The sequence below is a fragment of the Sciurus vulgaris genome, assembly GCF_902686455.1.
Source record: "Sciurus vulgaris genome assembly, chromosome: Y".
NCBI lineage: Eukaryota > Metazoa > Chordata > Mammalia > Rodentia > Sciuridae > Sciurus > Sciurus vulgaris.
Genome location: NC_136481.1, coordinates 1032178 through 1053475, shown reverse-complemented (window position 1 = coordinate 1053475; position 21298 = coordinate 1032178). Strand labels below are relative to the sequence as shown.

At 34.5% G+C, this 21298-nt stretch overlaps 1 protein-coding gene across 1 annotated transcript; it reads left to right on the top strand.

Moving 5' to 3' along the window:
- Nucleotides 1-4676: 4676 nt before the first annotated feature.
- LOC306652062 (heat shock transcription factor, Y-linked-like) lies at nt 4677-6281 on the top strand (the record flags this gene model as incomplete). The annotated part of the gene is made up of 2 exons (XM_079125152.1): nt 4677-5189; nt 5598-6281. 2 exons carry the CDS (start codon nt 4677-4679, stop codon nt 6279-6281), a joined length of 1197 nt encoding a protein of 398 aa, XP_078981278.1.
- Nucleotides 6282-21298: the final 15017 nt, after the last annotated feature.

The following is a 21298-nucleotide window of genomic DNA, read 5'->3' as shown; positions in this document are numbered from 1 at the left end:
AATGAACTGAATACCATATCATTCAATGATATTTTCTCTGTGAATTTTCCCATAATAAAAAAGCTTTTTTCTAATTTTCAAAGTAAAGTGAATTTTTTATCATGCATGAAACATAAGTAAAATAAATGAAATACATAAAAGAATAAAGTTTTCTAAAAATAAAAATATTATGTATAGGTTTAGAGTTCAAGATGACTACAGCTAAATACTACTGGCATTTTATAAGTCACAGATTAGTCTTTCAATCCAAAATATGAACATAAAATATAATGTAGTATTAAACTGGTAGGGCAGGGTACTGGGGACCAGGAGTTGTTAAACATATTTATTTATTTTTCTCTACTTATGATAGTACAGATAAACTGAGATAATTATCAATAGAAAGAATATTTTAAAAATTATAAGAGATAATTTCAAGAACACTACAGTGCAGTCAGGAATAATAGTACAGAATTATAATACTTGGGAAGCTGAGGCAGGATCACAAATTCAAATCCAGTCTGTGTAATGCGACAAGACCGAGTCTCAAAATAAAAAATAAAAAGGAATGGGCTATTGTTCAGTGACAGCACATACTTGGTTAAATCCCAATTTAAAAAATAACATGAACTAATGTAATGTGTAAGACATCACAAATAGAAGTCCGAACTATGAGATTTACACTTGATTAATGCAGTAAATAACTGGAAATAGCAAACTCCTCAACTGAATGTATTTGTTTTCTACATTGATAACAGTTTCATTTAACAAGAATCTTTGTAGTGCTAAATATTAATTCTAAGGAAGATTGGTAAATAAATAATGAACACAACAGATGTATTTACCCTATTTTTTCTTCTCTTCACAAGTGCTGTTACAAGAGACAGCAGTAGGAAATTTGACTAACACTCTGCCTTTCAGAATTTAGAACTTCAGAAGTCTTTGTAATAAAAATACTCATTGGAGGAATTAGATTCTAAATCCGTAGGTAGTAGGTATCTAAGAAACCTATGCTTTCAAATTTTTTTTTAAAGATATTGTTAGCTAGGTGTGGGTGGCATGTGCCTCATAAGCTGGCAGTATGAGGTAGGACTGCAAAATGAAAGCTAGAAAGGGAAATTTAGTGAGATCCTTACCAACTTAAAATAAAAAATAATAAAGGACTGTGGGTCTTGGTTAGTGGTAGAATATCCCTGGGTTCAATACAAGTCCCCAACCCCTTCCCCCAGCCAAGAAAAAAAAAAAAAAAAATATATATATATATATATATATATATATTATTGTAATATTTTGTACTTTAAGGTGATAATGAGTTCTCCTCATACAAAATATGGTATTACTGTTTTATGGAGTTATATATTTAAATATGGATAAGGTTTATTTTTATTAAATTGGTGACTATTTCATTTTTCACAACTGAATAATTATTCTCACAAGACACTTTAAAATAAAAGTCTTAAATTTTTAAATAAATTTTAGCGAGTTTACTGTAACAAATTTAATTTTATCAAATGCCTATCATAGGTCGTATCAAGATAATGTGAATCTATAAAATGATAAAGAAGACTGAAAATGAGAACTACACAGTTAAATTGGTAAAATATTTACCTTTAATTTAGATCTCTTCAAAAGAGAATTAACTAGTGAAGCAAAAATATACATATTGGGAATATATAGCATAAAGAATTAGAAAATGCATGATAAGCAGCACAATTGTTGAGAAGAAGAAAAATAAACATTATTGTAAAGTTCTTACACTGTATATGGAGAAGTACAATTATCTCTTAAAGGTAGATTGTAAGTTTATGATGTATACTATAAACCTCAAAGCAAGAACTAAGCAGTTATAGCTTATAAGCCAAGAAAGTAGATAAAATGGAATAAAATAGTTGAATAATTGAGAAGTTGATAGACAAAGAGGAAATGGAAATAACCAAGAAACAAACAGAAAACTATATTGAACACATTAACTGTAACTGATTTATATACCCAAAGTATATAAAATGCAATATATGTTATATTGGGTACAAATAAAAAAAGTTCAACTATATTCTACCAGCTAGAAGCACACACTAAATATAAAGATACAGGATAAAAATAAAGAGATAAAAAAAATAATAAAGAGATGTGTTCTGCTGGAGTGTTACATAGACAACTCTATATTGATATAGACAAATTAAGTTTCAAAGTAAAAAATCTTCCAAATGATAAGGGATCAACCAATGTTCTTAAGTAGCTCTCTGGTTGGGAGTAAAAACTTGGGACCCAGAATTTCTGAGGTAGAATCTTGGCACTGTCATTTCTTTGGGTTACTTAACACATGTGTAAAAACAATTACCATATAAAAAACCTTCTAGATGAAACAGTTGTATCAGTAAAATAATACCATGAGCTCACAGAAGTTTATAGTACAAACTATATAGTACATTTATATATAGTACATTTCTTAGTGAAACAGGATTGATAAGACTCCTTGATTAAAAGGATCTGAAATGAAGAGTGAAGGCATTGCCTTGTTAATCCCTGGGTATCCAGCTGATGGGGCTTAAGAGAATAAAAGATAAAACTGGACATGGTATCTATCATAAATAACCAGAGAAAAAGAGAATCTCACGTTATTTGGGCTAGTTATACAACCCCATAGAAGAGGGCTTGCCTAGCATATTCAAGGCCTTGGATTTCATCCCCAGCACCACCAAAAAGAAAAGGGGGGGAAAAAAAATCAGTTCTCCAAAACAACTGACTGCTCTTTTTCATTTTCACAATGTATAAATATTATGAAAAATTCCAAAATCAGACTCCCAAAGAAAATATTGCCTAGATTTTTCAAATAATGAGAACAGAGATTTCTCATTAATCTAAAATCTAAAAAAGTAGTGAATGTTCTTTCTGTAATACAAAATTTTTTTGTCCAACTAATGGATGAATGTTAGAATATCAGTTTTCAGTAATTCCTCACAAGGTAATGAATGGATTCAAGACTGCAGAGGCATGCTTGCGGCTGTTTGGGGAGGAGACCAGGAAGCGCCTACCTGCTGGCGCCCGATGCCTCCTCCCTCGCCCTGACGCACTCACGATGACCCAGCTGCGCTCGCACTGCAGCCCCAGCAACCTGGCGCGGAGGCAGTGGGGCACAGCGCCCGCAGAGGGGACTTTCCAGGCCCCAGCAATGGCGGCCGCAGGCCCTTCCCACTCCCTCCACCCCCAAGGGGCTGCCCCAGGAGCAGGACGCTGTCACCGAAGGCAGAGGATGCGCCTGGTGCCCCTGGGCGGCCAGCGCAGGGATGAATGACTGATTCACAGCTGCTGAGGCTGGGAGACAGAAGGTTCTGGGATTGGGACGGGCAGAATGTGCACATTCCACCTCCAATTAATGCCAAAGACCGGCACTTCACCCGGGGGCGCACTTTAGCCCGGAAGACCTGCACTTGGATGGGAAGAGCCACCGGTATCTTGTCCCACAAGGCAAAGTAAGCGAGCAAGGAAACACCCCTAAAGTAAAATAAAGAAGTTGGTCATTCCCAGTCCGCCTCCGATTCTTTCCCACGGTCTCTGTTGCTGCAGGTGGCAACACAAGACAATGAAAATCAGACAAGTAAATCTAGGGACAAAATCCTGAGAAAATTCCTGAGTCAGATGAAAGATACAATCTAACTCTTGGAGTGATGAAAAACACTCAATCCAAGACAGACAAAAATAGAAAGCTATGTCTTACTTGTAGACCTTATTGTAGACCATGCAAGAAATCTGAAAGTCTTTTTAGCAATGAATAGACCATTAAAATAATATCTGAATTAATCAGCTATCACAAAGTGAGATAATATAAATTACCAGATAGACAGTACCCTATACCACAAGTAGAGAGAAGTGCCCTTATGAAGTGCCCATATCTACCTGTCAAGAACACTATCTTCAACAACAACAAAAAAAGGTGTAAATATGGAAATATTGGCTACATCTGTAGTTGATACAGATGTTATAAATTTACTTTTCCATATGTCAACAAGGCACGGAATGTTAAGACAGTTACTTTAATTTTTGAGAAATAGCTATTAGCCAAGTAGCACCTGCCTGTTATCCCATCCGTTCAGGAGACTAACAAGGAACACAGTTCAAGGTCAGCCTAGGCAACTTAGCAAGACCCTGTCTCAAATTTAAAAAGGTCTGAAAATATAGCAGTGGTAGAGTACCCCTGGTTTCAGTCCTCAGTAGCACAAAAAAAAAAAAATCAAGTAACCAAAAAATAAATAAAAAACTTAAATATTATTTCACTCATTTTCCTAGCATTATCCAATTATTAGACTCTATCCTCTTTACACAAAGCTAGTAAGAGTAAGTAAAGAAGCAAATAACTTTTATTTCGGGACTGAAGAGAATTTCTGTGAAAATGAGATTTTAAAGAATTACACCATAAAAGTAGTGTGAGCAGTTTAAAATTAAAATGTTAGTAATCAGTCTAAAATTTATTTAAGCTGGATAAATTTTAGAGTGGGAAGGAAAAACACTTTGGGTTGACTGTTACATATTAATTGCTAGGAAACCAAAGTCATCTTGTGATGTCATAACTACTTAGGTTGAGAACTATTATGATGACCTAGGTTTAATTTATCTGTGTAGGCCTACTGAGGCAGCATTTGAAGCTGCAGTGTTGAAAACCATGCAGATGAGAAAAGTAGCTGAGGAAAAAATTATTTGAGATGGCACAAGTTTCTTCAGAAATTCAAGATATTTCTCCTAAAGATGAATCAGCTGGTTCCGAAACTTCCAACAGATCTCCACTGTGTGATCACACATTCACTGAAGATTCAGACTTAAGGACTCTGATTGAGGAAAATGCTTTTCAGGTGTTGTCTCAGGGATCCTTGATAAAAAGACCACGGTATACATTTTGTGTCTCTGAACCAGATGAAGATAATGATTTTCTTTCTCTGACCTTTCCCAGAAAACTTTGGAAAATAGTTGAAAGTGACAAATTTAAGTCTATTTGGTGGGATGAGGATGGAACTTCTATAGTAATTAATGAAGAGCTTTTTAAAAAAGAAGTTTTGGAAAGAAAGGCCCCTTTCAGAATATTTGAAACTGATAGTATGAAAAGTTTAGTTCGACAGCTTAATCTTTATGGATTTAGTAAAATGAGACAGAATTTTCAAAGATCTGCTTCTCTAGCTGACTTTTTGGCAGAAGAAAAAGAAGTTTCTGTTTTAAGCAAGGTATTCAAATTTTTTCATTTGACACATATAGGAAATGTATGTTTTATTTTTTACATATTTTAATACACAAAGTAGAATCTGATTTGAAAGTTATATAAAATATTAAGGTTAAAATAGTTAACATTTTCAAACCAGTAAAGACAGTTAATACCTATGATTTTGAGAAATTTGCAAGCAACTTCAAATTTTACCAGTGAACTGTAAATAAAGGTGCTGAAACCACTTATTAGAGTGGTATTCACTGTTGTTTGTTTCCCTGTAAGTGCATTTTAAGACAAACATGCTTACTTATGATGACATTTACTTTATCTTCTGAAAATGAAATGTGATTCTATAAGATTAGGTTTGTTACTGTCTGTTATCACTGGGTTTAACATGTCACTGAATAACTTTCTCCTTTGGTTTTAGTTACAGTTCTATCATAATCCAAATTTTAAACGAGGCTGTCCCCAACTTTTAGTAAGAATGAAAAGAAGAGTCGGGATTAAAAATGCTTCTCCAGTATCTGCTTCATTAGTTCCAGATCTCAACAGGAAGCATCTTAGAGCAGGGGGTAATGTGGATAATCATAATTCTGGTTTAATTGCTGAAACTAGTGGAGAAAGTTTATTTTCAACCTCTACAAATTTAAATGTGCCTCTAACAAAGGAGCCTTCTACCAGCCAAAGAATTGCTAATACAACTGATCTAATCAGAAGTGATTTTTCTCCTCCATCATCAACTTCAGTTAGACCATCAGAGCAAATTGTAACAGATGAACATGCTATTTTAAATCAGTTGACCACTTTTCATATGCGCTCACATAGCAGCTACACTCAAGCAAATGGCCACATTGTGAATTTCATTACAACTTCTACTTCTCAATACCACATCATATCTCCCTTACAGAACAGTTATTTTGGACTGATGATGGAGCCTTCTACTTTTCCAACTAGATATCCTGATTTATCAGCCAATGAGGCTCCTGTTTCTAACCTGCTACCAGCAGGCAACCCATGGTTCCCAATGCCTATGATAGCTGATACATCTGCTTCGCTTTCAAGGTCAACTCATCAACCTTCTTCATACCAACATCATCCTAATTACAACTGATCTAACAAAGGAGTGCAAAATATTGCAGGTTAACAGATGTTGACTAATTCTTAAAATATACCTGCAATTCTCTTATTTGAACAATAAAATTACATATTCACCTTTATGGTTTCTTTTTTTCTTATTAAAAGATAAGTAAATTATTTTATTTCAATTGCCTGTTGTACTATTAATATTTTAAGATATAGTCTGATCATTTTACAGGAAGTTTTTCATGTCCCTATAAGTAAATAATAACTATTTTTAAAATAATGGGAACAAAGGGAAAAGCAGAAATTGGAGATAGAAAAAGGTAATGTGACTTCTGAAATAGTCAAAGATTAGTCAAAGGGCTTAAATTAGAAGTACATGGAAATAAAACCTAAGAAAGGCAAATATACACACTTCAATATTTTTCACATTTCCCCAATGATTCTAAAGTTAGCATCCTTTAATTTCAGCAAAAGCAACAATATTCTTTTCATACATGTCATACCTAGTTAGGCCAATAACCATGATTACTACTATTGCTGTTTCTTATTTGAGTAGTAAAGATTATATATCACATCCATAGACTGTACCATTGTCAGTACACGGTGGAATTTTATGATAGGTAAAACAAGGACATATTTCTCATATCAAAGCATTACAACTCATTTGTGACTCTACCTTTCTCTAGAGTCCACTTTTATATTTTCTAAAGCACACTTTTTATCATGTTGAGTTTTTGCTCCATCCAAAGACAAAATTAGTTCCTTATGCTTGCTTTACCTTTTAGATTTGACCCCAGATCCTCACATGGCTGAAATGTCCCTTCAAGATATCTGTTTACCTTGTTTACCCGTCTCTGTTCTACCGGTTTACCTAGAGCTACATGTAGGAAAACTCCTTTTATCTTCTCCATTTCCATCTAGCAACTTTTGGTTATTTCTTGGGAATAAAATCAATGCCTGTCTGCCTATTAAGCCTACTACCTTACCTGTTTCAGCACAGATACCACCCTTTTTAGGAGGTATTTCTTTTCTATCCTATTTGTTTTTCTTTCCTCTACACCCTACACTGAAAAAAAAAAAAATATATATATATATATATATATGTGTGTGTGTGTGTGTGTGTATAAAAAACACTCTACAAATACATATATAGTCCCCCCAGTATTTAGTGACTGTTGACATAAACCCATTAAATACACTTTCATTGTCCAAAATAATCATCTCACAGTATTCAAGCTACTATATTTTAGTGTTCACTCTTCACCACAAACTTTGCTTAATGTATGTCATAATATTGTTCATTCAAGATACAGAAAATTTAATGAAATAAGTGTCACTATTATTTCAAGCACCAACTACTATGGTCCATTTTTGGTTTCTAGTCATATGAATATCATATAAATAATACATGGAGTAAAACTTTCAGCAACACTACCATAGAGTCTTTCCTCTTTCCACACTGAAATATACTGATTTTTTTTTCCTACCTCTTCTAAAATGTTTTTTTCATATTCTGGTTAGACTTGCAATACCTTCTCTAAGAGACTCTGAAGTCTGCTTACCACTCCTTCCTTTATAGATAGTAGCACTTACCAACTCTGTGCTAACTGGAGCACCAGCTGTACAACTAAGAAGCAGCATTTATAGCAGATACACTACACTATAAAATATCCAGTTACACAAATCTAGTGTCATAGGATAGGCCCTGAAAAGATTCATCTATTCAGCCTTCCAGATGGATAGGACATATGGACAACAGAGATTTCATGTTGGAACCCATTGCTACCAATTTCAAAATATTTTCATATTGAAACTAAGCAGAGGAAGTTTGAAATCAATGATCTAACAAAGGAATCCTGATTTCTTATTCTGAGAAAATTCAATGGTTTCCCTAAATTCACATGGAATTTATTTATTATCTGTATTATTATTACTCCCTATTTACAAAGTACAGTTCTGTAAATGTTGCTAAATGTTATACACAAATGTTTCACAAAAGTGTCTGTGTTAAAATAAATAAGTGTGACTGGATAGCTTGTGAGAGAGCATGTGTTTAGCACAAATAAGGACCTGGGTTGCATCCCCAGAATCAAAATGAGAAAAAAAAAAAAAAAAAAAAAAAAGAAATAAAAAAAACAAACAAGAAAAAAAAAAAAAAAAAAAGAAAGAAAACTCAGATTAAGTTGGGTAATTAATAAAAGTAGGGACAAGAAAGAAAAAACAATAGAGAATCATGAGAGCATAGATGAAGTTGGAATGTGGAAGAAAATACTATAACATTAAGGACAAAATATAGGGACAAAATGAGGGGGAGATAAGGAAATAGAGAATCAGCAAATATAAAAACTAAAGAAATCAGCATGCCTTGAACATTTGTCCCCCATCTCCCAACTTCTTTATATTCCAGGTATCACAAGACAGTTTTAACATAACTGGTTACAAAGCAGTTGAGTCTTCCAAAATATCATTGCAGACCCTGAAAATCTAAAAAAAGAAAATGTACTTTCTTAAGCACTCTTCTTATTTAGAATTACTCTAAAATTATTCAAGTGCAAAACATAATTCCAATATTCTTACCAAAAATACTGCAGTGTACTGCAATGTTCTGCAATGTACTTTTTCCTATTTTTCTAAATAAAAAAGATAAGACTCTGAAAGGTGGAGTGATGAGGTAAACCAATGAAGGAAATTAAGTCCTAGTGAATGATGAAGTGAGTTTTTGAACAGAGTTATTTACTTCTGAAGAAGCTAAAAACCAAACGTGAACAAACATAACAAAAATGGTTTCCCCAAAGCCTATTTTCTCTAATTATAGAAACAGGAAATGGGTATTTTCACTAAAACCACACTTTTATAAAATACTCTACTTAAGCAGAACACCACAAAGGGAAATGTGGATGCCCCTTACCTATGCCAACATGGAAGTGCTGAGATGAGTAGTTACGAGAAAGTATGAAACTAATAAAATGGTATAAAACATAAAACTAATTTTCAGAGAAAATATGTAAGAACCTTTGGAAATTTTAGATCAAAACAAAAAAATTGTTGATACTAAACATGGGAACTTCATGAAGAGTTCAAATAAGACTATAGTCTAAAATTCATCATTACGAAGATGCAAAATCTCTAAAGAAAATATCAATTGAATTAAGACACATATTTACCATGATTAATGGAATTTCAGTCATACAAAGCTGGTTCTTATTTAAGATCAAGGTAATGTGTCATGTCAACAGAGTAGAGAAGAAAAATCAGCCAATGCAGCAAAAGTTTGACATGATCCAACATTCATTTATAATATGAATACAAACACTAATAAAATACAAAGAAAGGTGAAATTCCTCAACTTAAGAAAGAGCTACAAAAAAAAACTACAATGTAAACAAAAACAATGATACAACATATCCAATCTCTGGGACACTATAACAGCAGTACTAAGAGGAAAATTCATTGTAAAGAGTGCACTCAAGAAAAGAATAAAAAGTCAACAACTAAATGACCTAACATTACATATCAAAGTCCTAGAAAAAGAAGAACAGAGCAACATCAAAAGCAGTAGAAGACAAGAAATAGTTAAAATCAGAGCTGAAATCAATGAAAATGAAACGAGAAACAATTCAAAAAGTTGACAAAACAAAATTTGGTTCTTTGAAAAAAATAAACAACATTAATAAACTCTTAGCCACACTAACAAAGAGAAGGAGAGAGAAAATCCAAACTACTAAAATTCCTGATGAAAAAGGAACTATTATGACAGACACCATTGAAATACATAACGAGAAGCTACTTTGAAAATCTATACTCCAACAAAATAGAAAATCTCAAAGACATCGACAAATTTCTAGAGCCATATGCTCCTCCCAAACTGAACGAGGAGGACATACACAATTTGAACAGATCAATACCAAGCAATGAAATAGAATAAGACATCAAAAGCCTTCCAACAAAGAAAGGCCTAGGACCAGAAGGTTTCTTAGCTGGTTCTACAAGACCTTCAAAGAAGAGCTCATTTCAATACTCCTCAAAGTGTTCCATGAAATAGAAAAGGAGGGAACACTTTCAAATTCATTCTATGAAGCTAGTATCACTTTGATTCCACAACCAGACAAAGACACATAAAGAAAGAAAACTTTAGACTCATATCTCTGAAGACTAGAGAGACTTAACAAAACTCTGGCAAATCACATACAAAAACCTATTAAGAAGATAGTGCACCATGATCAGTGGGGTTCATCCCAGGGATACAAGTTTGGTTCAACATCCAGGCACCAATAAATGTAATTCATCAATAGACTTAAGTTTAAGCATCGTATGATTATTTCAATTGATGCAGAGAAAGAATTTGAAAAAAATACAACACCTCTTCATTCTCAAAAATTGGGACAATAGGAGCATACCTATTGTAAAGGCTATGCTGAGCCCACAGCCAACATCTCTCTTAATGGAGAAAAACTGAAAGCTGGAACAAGACAAGGATGCCCTCTTTCACCACTTCTATTCAATATCAGCCTTGAAATACTAGTCAGAGCAATTAGACAGACCAAAGAAATACAAGGGATACCAATAGGAAAAGAAGAACTCAAGTTGTCACTATTTGCTGATGACATGATTCTATATTTAGAGGATTCAAAAAACTCCACCAGAAAACTTCTCTAGACCTCATAAATGAATTCAGCAAAATAGCAGGTTATAAAATCAACATGCATAAATCTAAAGCATTTTTATTCATAAGTGATGAAACATCTGAAAAGGAAATGAGGAAAAAAAACTTCATTCACATTAACCTAAAAAAATAAATACTTGGGAATCAATCTAAAGACCTCTACAATGACAACTATAGAACACTAAAGAAAGAAATTGAAGAAGACCTTAGAAGATGGAAAGATCTCCTGTGTTCTTACATAGGCAGAATTAATATTATCAAAATGGACATACGTTCAAAGGTGCTATACAGATTTAACACAATTCCAATTAAAATCCCAATAAAAACAGAGAAAGTAATCATGGAATTCTTCTTGAAGAACAAAAGACCTAGAACAGACAAAGCAATCCTGGGCAGGAAGAGGGATGCAGGAGGCATCACAATACCAGAATTTAAACTCTACTGCAAAGCAATAGTAACAAAAATGGCATGATATTGATACCAAAATAGACAGATAGACCAATGGTGCAGAATAGAAGACACAGAGACATACCCACATAAATATAGTCACCTCATACTACACAAACGTGCCAAAAACTTACCATGGAGAAAAGATAGCCTCTTCAAAATGATGTTGGCAAAACTTGAAATCCATATGCCATAAAATGAAATTAAACCTCTATCTCTCACCCTACACAAAACTCAAAATGGATAAAGGATCTAGGAATTAGACCTGAGACCCTTCACCAAAAAGAAGAAAAAGTAGGCCCAAATTTCCATCATGTTGGCTTAGGACCAGACTTCCTTAACAAGACCCCCACAGCACAAGAAATAAAAGCATTTATTGAAATGGAACAGATCCAAATTTTAAAGCTTTTTCTCAGCAAAAGAAACAATCAATAATGTGACAAGATAGCCTACAGAGTGGGAGAAAATCTTTTCCACACACACTTCAGACAGCACTAATCTCCAAAGTTTATAAAGAACTTAAAAAACTTTACACCCAAAATACAAAGAACACAATAAATGAGCTAAGGAACTGGGCAGACACTTCACAGCAGAAAATATACAGGTGATCAACAAATAAATGAAAAAGTGTTCATCATCTCTAGTAATTAGAGAAATGCTAATTAAAACCACCTTGAGATTTCATCTAACTCCAATTAGAATGGCTATTATCAAGGACACAAGTAATAATAACTGCTGGTGTGAATGTGGGGGGGAAGGCACACTCATATATTATTGTTGGAGTTGCAAATCGGTGCAACCACTCTGGAAAGCAATATGGAGATTCCTCAAAAAACAAGGAATGGACCCATTATTTGACCCAGCTATCCCACTTCTCACTTTAAACAATCAGTATACTACAGTGATGCAGCCACATGAATGTTCATAGTCGCTCAATTCTCAATAGCTGGATTGTGGAAGCAATCAAGATGCCCTTCAATTGATGAATGGATAAAGAAACTGTGGTATATATACACAATGGAATATTACTCAGCCCTAAAGAAGAATAAAATGGTGGCATTTGCAGGTAAATGGATGCAGTTAGAAAATAAGTGAACTAGACCAAGCCCAAAAAACCAAAGGCTAAATGTTTTCTCTGATAAGTGGATGAAGATGCCTAATGAGGCAGGGTGGCAAGGTGGGTGGAGAGAAGAATGAAGGAATTTTGGATGTTGTAGAGGAAAATGGGGTAGAAGAGGCTGAGAGAGGGTGGGGAAAAGATAGTAGAATAAGACAATATTGCCCTATATATATGTATGATTACATGAATGGTGTTAGTCTACATTGTGTACAACCATAGAAATGAAAAGTTGTACCCATTTGTGTACAATGAATCAAAATGTAGTCTGTAAAAATAAAAATTTAAATAAAAAAAGAAAATGTCCAAAAAATAAAAAAATAAAAATAAATTTACAAGCTAAAACAGTTCATCATAAGACATGAATGCCTTAATACAAGGTAAGTATTTCTACTCTTACTATTCTTATCAAACAATGTACCATAATTCTAAATTCTTGTCAGTACACTATGGTAAGAAGTACATATGAAAGGCATAGAGATCAGAAAGAGAAAATGAAATAGTTCCTATGTTAAAAGTGACAAAATTGCCTACACACAAAATTCTATAGAATCTTAAGAAGTTCATGAAATAAAAAAATGAGTTCCACAAGTTCACAGGATATAAGATCAACAGAAATCAGTTGAACTTCCATGAATAATGTGGATACTAAAATTTAAAAATACTATTTTTTTTACTTTTATTTATTTATTTTTTATTGTAAACAAATGGGATACATGTTGTTTGTCTGTACATGGAGTCAAGGCATACCATTTGTGTAGTCATAGATTTACATAGGGTTTGATTCATGCTGTTAATTTTTTCCTTTCCCCCACCCCTCCCACCCCTCTTTTCCCTCTATACAGTCTTTCCTTCCTCCATTCTTGTCACCCTCCTTAACCCTAACCCTAAACCAAACCCTAACCCTAACGCTAAACCCTCCCACACCCCATTATGGGTCATCATCCACTTATCAGGGAGATCATTTGTCCTTTGGTTTTTTGAGATTGGCTTATCTCACTTAGCATGATATTCTCCAATTTCATCCATTTGTCTGCAAATGCCATAATTTTATCATTCTTTATGGCACAGTAATATTCCATTGTGTGTGTGTATACATATATATATATATATATATATATATATATATATGTATATATACCACAGTTTCTTTATCCATTCATCAACTGAAGGACATCTAGGTTGGTTCCACAATCTGGCTATTGTGAATTGAGCAGTTATGAACATTGATGGGGCTGTATCTCTGTAATATGCTGATTTTAAGTCCTTTGGAGGCCAAGGAGTGGGAGAGCTGGGTCAAATGGTGGTTCCATTCCAAGCTTTCTGAGGAATCTCCACACTGCTTCCCAGAGTGGCTGCACTAATTTGCAGCCCCACCAGCAATGTATGAGTGTACCTTTCTCCCCACATCCTCGCCAACACCTATTGTTGCTTGTGTTCTTGATAATCAACATTCTAATTGGGGTGAGATGAAATCTTAGGGTAGTTTTGATTTGCATTTCTCTTATTACTAGAGATGTTGAACATTTTTCATATATCTGTTGATTGCTTGTAGATCTTCTGTGAAGTGTCTGTTCATTTCCTTAGCCCATTTGTCGATTGGATTATTTGTATTCTTGGTATAGAGGTTTTTGAGTTCTTTATAGATTCTGGAAATTAGCGCTCTATCTGAAGTATGAGTGGCAAAGATATTCTCCCACTCTGTAGGCTCTTTCTTCACATTACTGATAGTTTCCTTTGTTGAGAGAAAGCTTTTTAGTTTGAATCTATCCCAGTGGTTGATTCTTGTTTTTATTTCTTGTGCTATGGGAGTCCTGTTAAGGAAGTCTGCTCCTAAGCCAACAAGTTGAAGGTTTGGACCTACTTTTTCTTCTATAAGATGCTGGGTCTCTCTGGTCTGATTCCAAGGTTCTTAATCCATTTTGAATTGAGTTTCGTGCATGGTGAGAGATATGGGTTTAGTTTTATTCTGTTGCATATGGTTTTCCAGTTTTCCCAGCACCATTTGTTGAAGAGGCTATCTTTTCTCCATTGCATATTTTTGGCACCTTTGTCTAGTAGGAGAAAATTGTATTTATTTGGGTTTGTGTCCGTGTCCTCTATTCTGTCCCATTGATCTACCTTTCTATTTTGGTACCAATACCATGCCATTTTTGTTACTATTGCTTTGTAGTAGAGTTGAAGACCTGGTATTGCGATACCCCCTGTTTCACTCTTCCTGCTAAGGATTGCTTTAGCTATTCTGGGTTTCTTATTCTTCCAGATGAATTTCATGATTGCTTGCTCTATTTCTGTAAGGTACGTCATTGGGGTTTTAATTGAAATTGCATTGAATATGTATGGCACTTTTGGTAGCATGGTCATTTTGACAATATTAATTTTGCCTATCCAAGAACATGGGAGATCTTTCCATCTTCTAAGGTTTTCTTTAATTTCTTTCTTTAGTGTTCTGTAGTTCTCATTGTAGAGGTCTTTCACCTCTTTTGTGAGATTGATTCCCAAGTATTTTATTTTTTTCGAGGCTATTGTGAATGGGGTAGTTTTCCTAATTTCTCTTTCTGAAGATTCATCACTTATGTATAAAAATGCATTGGATTTATGGGCATTGATCTTGTAACCTGCAACTTTACTGAATTCACTTATGAGTTCTAAAAGTTTTCTGGTGGAATTTCCAGGTTCCTCTAAATATATAATTATGCCATCAGTGAACAGGGATAGTTTGAGTTCTTCTTTTCCTATTCGTATCCCTGTAATTTACTTAGTCTGTCTAATTGCTAGGGCTAGAGTTTTGAGGACAATGCTGAATACAAGTGGTGAAAGAGGGCATCCCTGCCTTGTTCCAGTTTTTAGGGGGAATGCTTTCAGTTTTTCACCATTTAGAATGATATTAGCCATGGGCTTAGCATAGATGGCCTTTACAATGTTAAGAAATGTTCCCACTATCCCTATTTTTTCTAGTGTTTCGAACATGAAGGGATACTGTATTTTATCAAATGCTTTTTCTGTATCTATTGAAACAATCATGTTATTCTTGACTTTAAGTCTGTTGATATGGTGAATGACATTTATTGATTTCCGGATGTTGAACCACCCTTGCATCCCTGGGATAAAACCCACTTGATCATGGTGCACTATCTTTTTAATATATTTTTGGATGTGATTTGCTAAAATCTTGTTGAGAATTTTTGCATCAATGTTCATTAAGGATATTGGTCTGTTTTAAATCTATCAAAACACATAGAAGACATATGCTAAACATAATACTGTGTGAAAAAAGATGCATGCCATATTTGCTGACTGAAATACTCAACATATTCCAAAGATAACTACTTCTAAGTTTGGCTTAATATATATACTTGATGCAATTCATAACAAAATTTCAGCAAGATGTAGATAACAGCAGCTACTTTAGAACAAAACAGAATGACACAGTTAGTTGAAACGGAAAACTCAAAAACATACTCATGTAATTACAATTAAGTGAATTTTGACCAAATTGTAAATGCAATCCATGAGAAAATATAAAGTTTAAATACAAGAAAAATAAATATTCATAGGCAAACAAAAATTTAAAAAATAAAAAAAAACCTCAATACACTCGTACTTCACAAACTAAGTAAAAATGCAACATGAGTCTTAACACAACAGATGATGTAATATTGTGTTTTTTATATTTACCTTTAAAGTAACAACCATGATAGTATTTTATAATTTATGTATAAGCATTAATATTGCCTATATTATTTTTCCTTTTTGTGCTGAGGTGAATAAATGGGGTTAGTGTAAAAAAAAATTTATTGTATAAATACTGGCACTTGTTATAACAAAGTCAAACCAACTAAGCCTCAATAGGAGGTCACTTATTTCTCTATTGCTAACTAACAACATGTATACTTCTTTTGTGGCTATTCTCTCTCAACTTTCAAATATTAACAAGTCATTATATGAACAATTTACAAGTAACCAGCTTTCTAATTCTAAGTAAAGTTCTGCTATTTTATGAATGAATTTCAACACTGAAGTACATGTAAATATGCTTATATGTTAAAAAAAACAAATCAAGAATTTAATACTGGATTCTAAAGTAAATAGAACTAAAGACATGAAGTTCTGGTTATCATCTTTGTTTCATTCAGCAGAAATATTAATGTTGATAAATTAGTTGTAACATCATTAAATAATTGCACATTAAATTAATTAGAAAACTACTTTCTACATAATTTTTTTATCACAATTCAAGAAAATACAAACCTGATGCTTGTTCTCACAAGAACTGCCTAACAATAATATGTTCTCACACCCCAAAGTAGTTTGAATAGTACTTCATTCTTTAGTATTCCTGGATAACCTAAGGAACAATACAATTTCAGGCATAGTCATATGCACCTGAAATGGCTGACAACTTGGGAAGCTGAGGCAGAAGGATTCCAAGTTACAGACCAGCCTCATTAACTTCAGTGAGCCCCAAGCAAATTAGTGAGACCCTGTCTCAAAATGAAAAAAACTAATGAAGATGTAATGCAGTTGGTAGCATTCTGGGTTCAATTCCCAGTACTGAAAAAAAAAAAAAAAAAAAAAAAAAATTAAAAAAACCCACATCATATAAATTATTTATCTAACGTTTTTCTATTTTTTTTATGAAACTATCATCCCAGAATGCATGTGATCATAAAAACTATGAAATTTTTAAAAAAAGGTAATTCTTCTTTTATGTAGAGAGATTCCTAAGGATGAGTATCAATGATAAACATCACATGTAGTTATTGATCACTGAAATTTTTGTAGCAATTGCAAAGTCATATATTCTACTCTTACCTAAATAGCAATGAGAACATGGGTGTTAATTCTTCATTAAAATATGAACAAAACACGTTATGTTCATCTTTGCAATTAGACACATTATCTTTGGGACTTCAAAATATGAGAGTCTTGTGGGAAATGCATTGTATTTAAGCATTCATGGTGAAGGATGTGAACAACAGTTCCCAGGACATTTTCCCTATTTGCAACTCTTCCCCCACCCACTTTATCTGGGCTAGAAATGAAACTTTTGCCATTTAAAAACCCAGACCTCAGCCGAAAGGAAGGCAGGCAAGGAAAACAGGAGAACACCAAAGGAACTCTCATACCCCTACCACCATGAGTCAGTTGACCCAATAGTATAAGTCCCTGGAAATTTCCTGATCATACTCCTGTCCCACCAATGGATCAGCTGACCCAATACAATGAACTTCAGGAATTATCTGGGGTCCTACCCTAAGTGAAGTTTGTAAAAGTGAGACCCTTGCTTTAGGTCATGTCTATTTTCCATCCACAAATGAGTCACATTAGGGGTTTGACTGATTGACTCTGCCACCAAATGGAAAAGGGCTTGCTGATCCCAAGTCTCCTCGCATCTCCGTCATTTGTGCTTACACATGGTACTTTATAGGTGTGGTGATATGGAAACCACACTTTTGGCACAATCAGAAATGACTAAAATGTTCCTTAATTTTAAGATTTTTGAGAGTGTCATCAGTGAGAGTAAAATTACTGACAGATCTTGTACTTGATTAATTCTCTATTATAGTTTTGGCACTGTCACCAGTCATGGATCCAAGGAAGTCTCTTGGAGAAGTGATTTCTACACAAACCCTACAGGCTCTTGATGATCACTGAAGAAATCCAGGACAAATAAAACTTCAGTAGTAGAGAAAGGGGTCTTTTGCAAAATCAAAACACAATTATGTGAGTATACATGAGAATTGAGCTTTATCGCAAGGAGTTGGGCAGTGATTTATATTGTTTAAGGGAGTTCATATTCAGAAACAGGGATTTTAATCCTGATGATAATCTCTGGAATTGAGAGGTCACAATGAACCCTGCTCAGCTTCATTAGCATCTCATTTTGCAGCTAGTGGGTGTGTGAGTGAGTACATGTGGCAATGGTATTTTAATGAGCAGAAAGGTGAAAAAGTTCCGATTTTCCTGGTATGACTGCTTGAGAAACCAGCTGGAGTCAGCTCAAAAAAGTGGCCACCTAGTGACTGGTTATATTGTTACTTTGTTCGGTCAGATACTAGAAGAATGCCTATACTTAGCCAAAACAGTAACTGCATGCGGTATGGAATGTCTATATTTGAGCTCAAACACCCACTGCCAGTCCAGCTCATTAAGCTATCCGAATAGCTGTTTTCTACACCTAGTTCCCCCATTCCCTAACTCAGCATTATTTTAGGTATGTCAGAAGACTACATCTGACGTCTTCCAACAATTCTGTGGAAGTGGTTCAATTTCATTTCTTTTACAAACACAGCTCCAGTTAAGACAAATTTGTGACCATGACTCCAAAGACACAGGGAATTTCATTTCTTTTACAAACACAGCTCCAGTTAAGACAAATTTGTGACCATGACTCCAAAGACACAGGGAACTTAGAAACTACTTCATCATCCATGTACTTGATCTCCAAAGAGGTCACCCCATTTCCATTTCCAACTTCACTAAAGACTAGTTTTGTTTTAAATGGTGGAGGAATTTACTCATGGAAATGCACACAACTTAAATGTGCACACTGATAATTTTTTACTCATGAACTCCAGTCACTTCCTCAAAATCAAGATTAAAAACACATTCATCATGATTCTAAGAGGTCACTCAGTTATTCAAAATTTTATCATGTCTGCTTAGGTAATGGCTTCCTCAACAAGATTTTAAAAAGGCAAAAAATAAAATCAAGAATCAATAAATGGGAAGGATTCAAACTTTAAAAGCTACTTCTCAGTAAAGGAAACAGGAAGAGATATTGTTGAGAACAGGGTGATATCCGTGCAGCTGTCTTAATCACCAGAATGCAGGCAGTTGCGACTGCACCCTCAAAAGCCAATACAGTGCAAACAGGACTGCTGGGCCCCCGTGCTTACTGAGGTTGTTGAGAGATATTTGTCTGAGGAATGTGCAGCTGCCTAGAAACCTTATCATCAAGGACAGGGGGGCCTAACCCTGACCCATCTCCTGCTTAGTTCACCCCTTCCCTCCTCCCTTCTTCTCTAGGACCATTCAGTTCTGGTGGGACCCAATGAGAATCAAATAGATTGGCAGGACCCAACCAGAGGAGGACTAATGTTTAGCTGTTCAAATGTTAACCAATAACGTACAGGTCTTTGTGTGTGAATGCTTGGAAATCTCTTAAATAGAGCGCTTTCTCGCCCCTTGGGGCTGCTCCCTCCCCGCAGCCATTGTATTGGTCTGAGGGGCTGGTTGCAGTCCAGGCTCGAGCTTGCTTTAATAAAACCTCGTGGTGTGATTTGCATTACCGTGTGTTCACTTTGACTCTCTGGGGATTAGTCGGAATGGGACCCTAACAATATCAATAGCATGAAGAGAGAGCCTACAGAATGGGAGGAAACGTTTACAAAATGGGCCTTAGAGCATTAATCTCAAGAATATATAAAACTCAAAAAGCTTAACACCAGAAAAATAAATAACTCAATAAACAGGTTAAGGAACTGAATGGACACTTCACAGAAGAAATACTGTCAACCAATGAATATGTACAAAAATGTGCAACATCTCTAGCAATTAGAGAAATGCAAATTAAAACTACACTGAAATAGAGAAACAACATGTATCCCACTTGTTTAAATAATAAAAAAAAAGTAAAAAAAAAAACTACATTGAGAGTCCATCTCACTCTAGTCAGAATGGCAATTATGAAGAATACAAGCAATAATAAATACTGGTAAGGATACACTCATACACTGCTGGTGGGACTGCAAATTGGTACAAAAATCGCGGTATGCAATATGGAGATTCCTCAAGAAACTTTGAATTAAACCACCATTTGATCCAGTCTTCTCACTCCTCAGTTTATACTCAAAGGATTTAAAATAAGCATACTCAAGGGACAAATCCATATCAAGGTTTATAGTATTGAATTTAAGTTTCCTAATTATTTTAGATCTTGGAAAAATTTAGCTAAGCTAAGTACCCTTCAACAGATGAGTAGGTTAAGAAAATGTGGTGTAGATACACAATAGAATATTACTTAGCCATACGAAGAATGAAATTATAACACTTGCCAGTAAATGAATAGAACTAGAGAATATGCTAAGTGAAATAAGTCAGTCTCAAAAACCAAAGGCTGAATGTTCTTTCTGATATGTGGATGTTCACACAAAATAAGGGGGAAGAAGGAAAAAATAGAAGTTCATTAAATTAGTCAAAGGCAAAGGAAGGGAAGGGATGTAGGGATGGAATAGGAAAGACAAAAGAATGAATTGGACATAACTTTTCTATGTTTATATATGAATATACCACCAGTGAGACTCTACATCATGAATAATTGCAAGAATGGATCCTAGGTAGAAAAAGTTACACTCCATGTATGTATAGTATGTAAAAATACACTCTGTCAAGTATATCTAAAAAGAACAATTTTCTTTTTTTGGAAAAGTAAAGTATTCTAGCTAAGCATGGTGCCACTTGCCTGTAGTTTCAGTGGCTCGGAAGGCTGAGGCAGGAAGATCATGAGTTCAAAGCCAGCCTCAGCAACCTAGTGAGACCCTAAGCAACTCAGTGAGACCCTGTCTCTAAATAAAATATGAAAAGGGCTACTGATGTGGCTCAGTAATTAAGTGCCCCTGGGGTCGATCCTTAGGATGACAACAACAAAAAAAGTAAAGTTTGCTAACATTTGATGGGCTAATATTTTAGATTTTGGGCAAGTTGTTCATCATTGTAATGATGAGTTCTGTAATGTACACAAAACTGTACTTAATTGAGTCTTTTATGTGCTTTTTTATCATTTTATTTTTTTATCAATTCTATGTATTTTTTC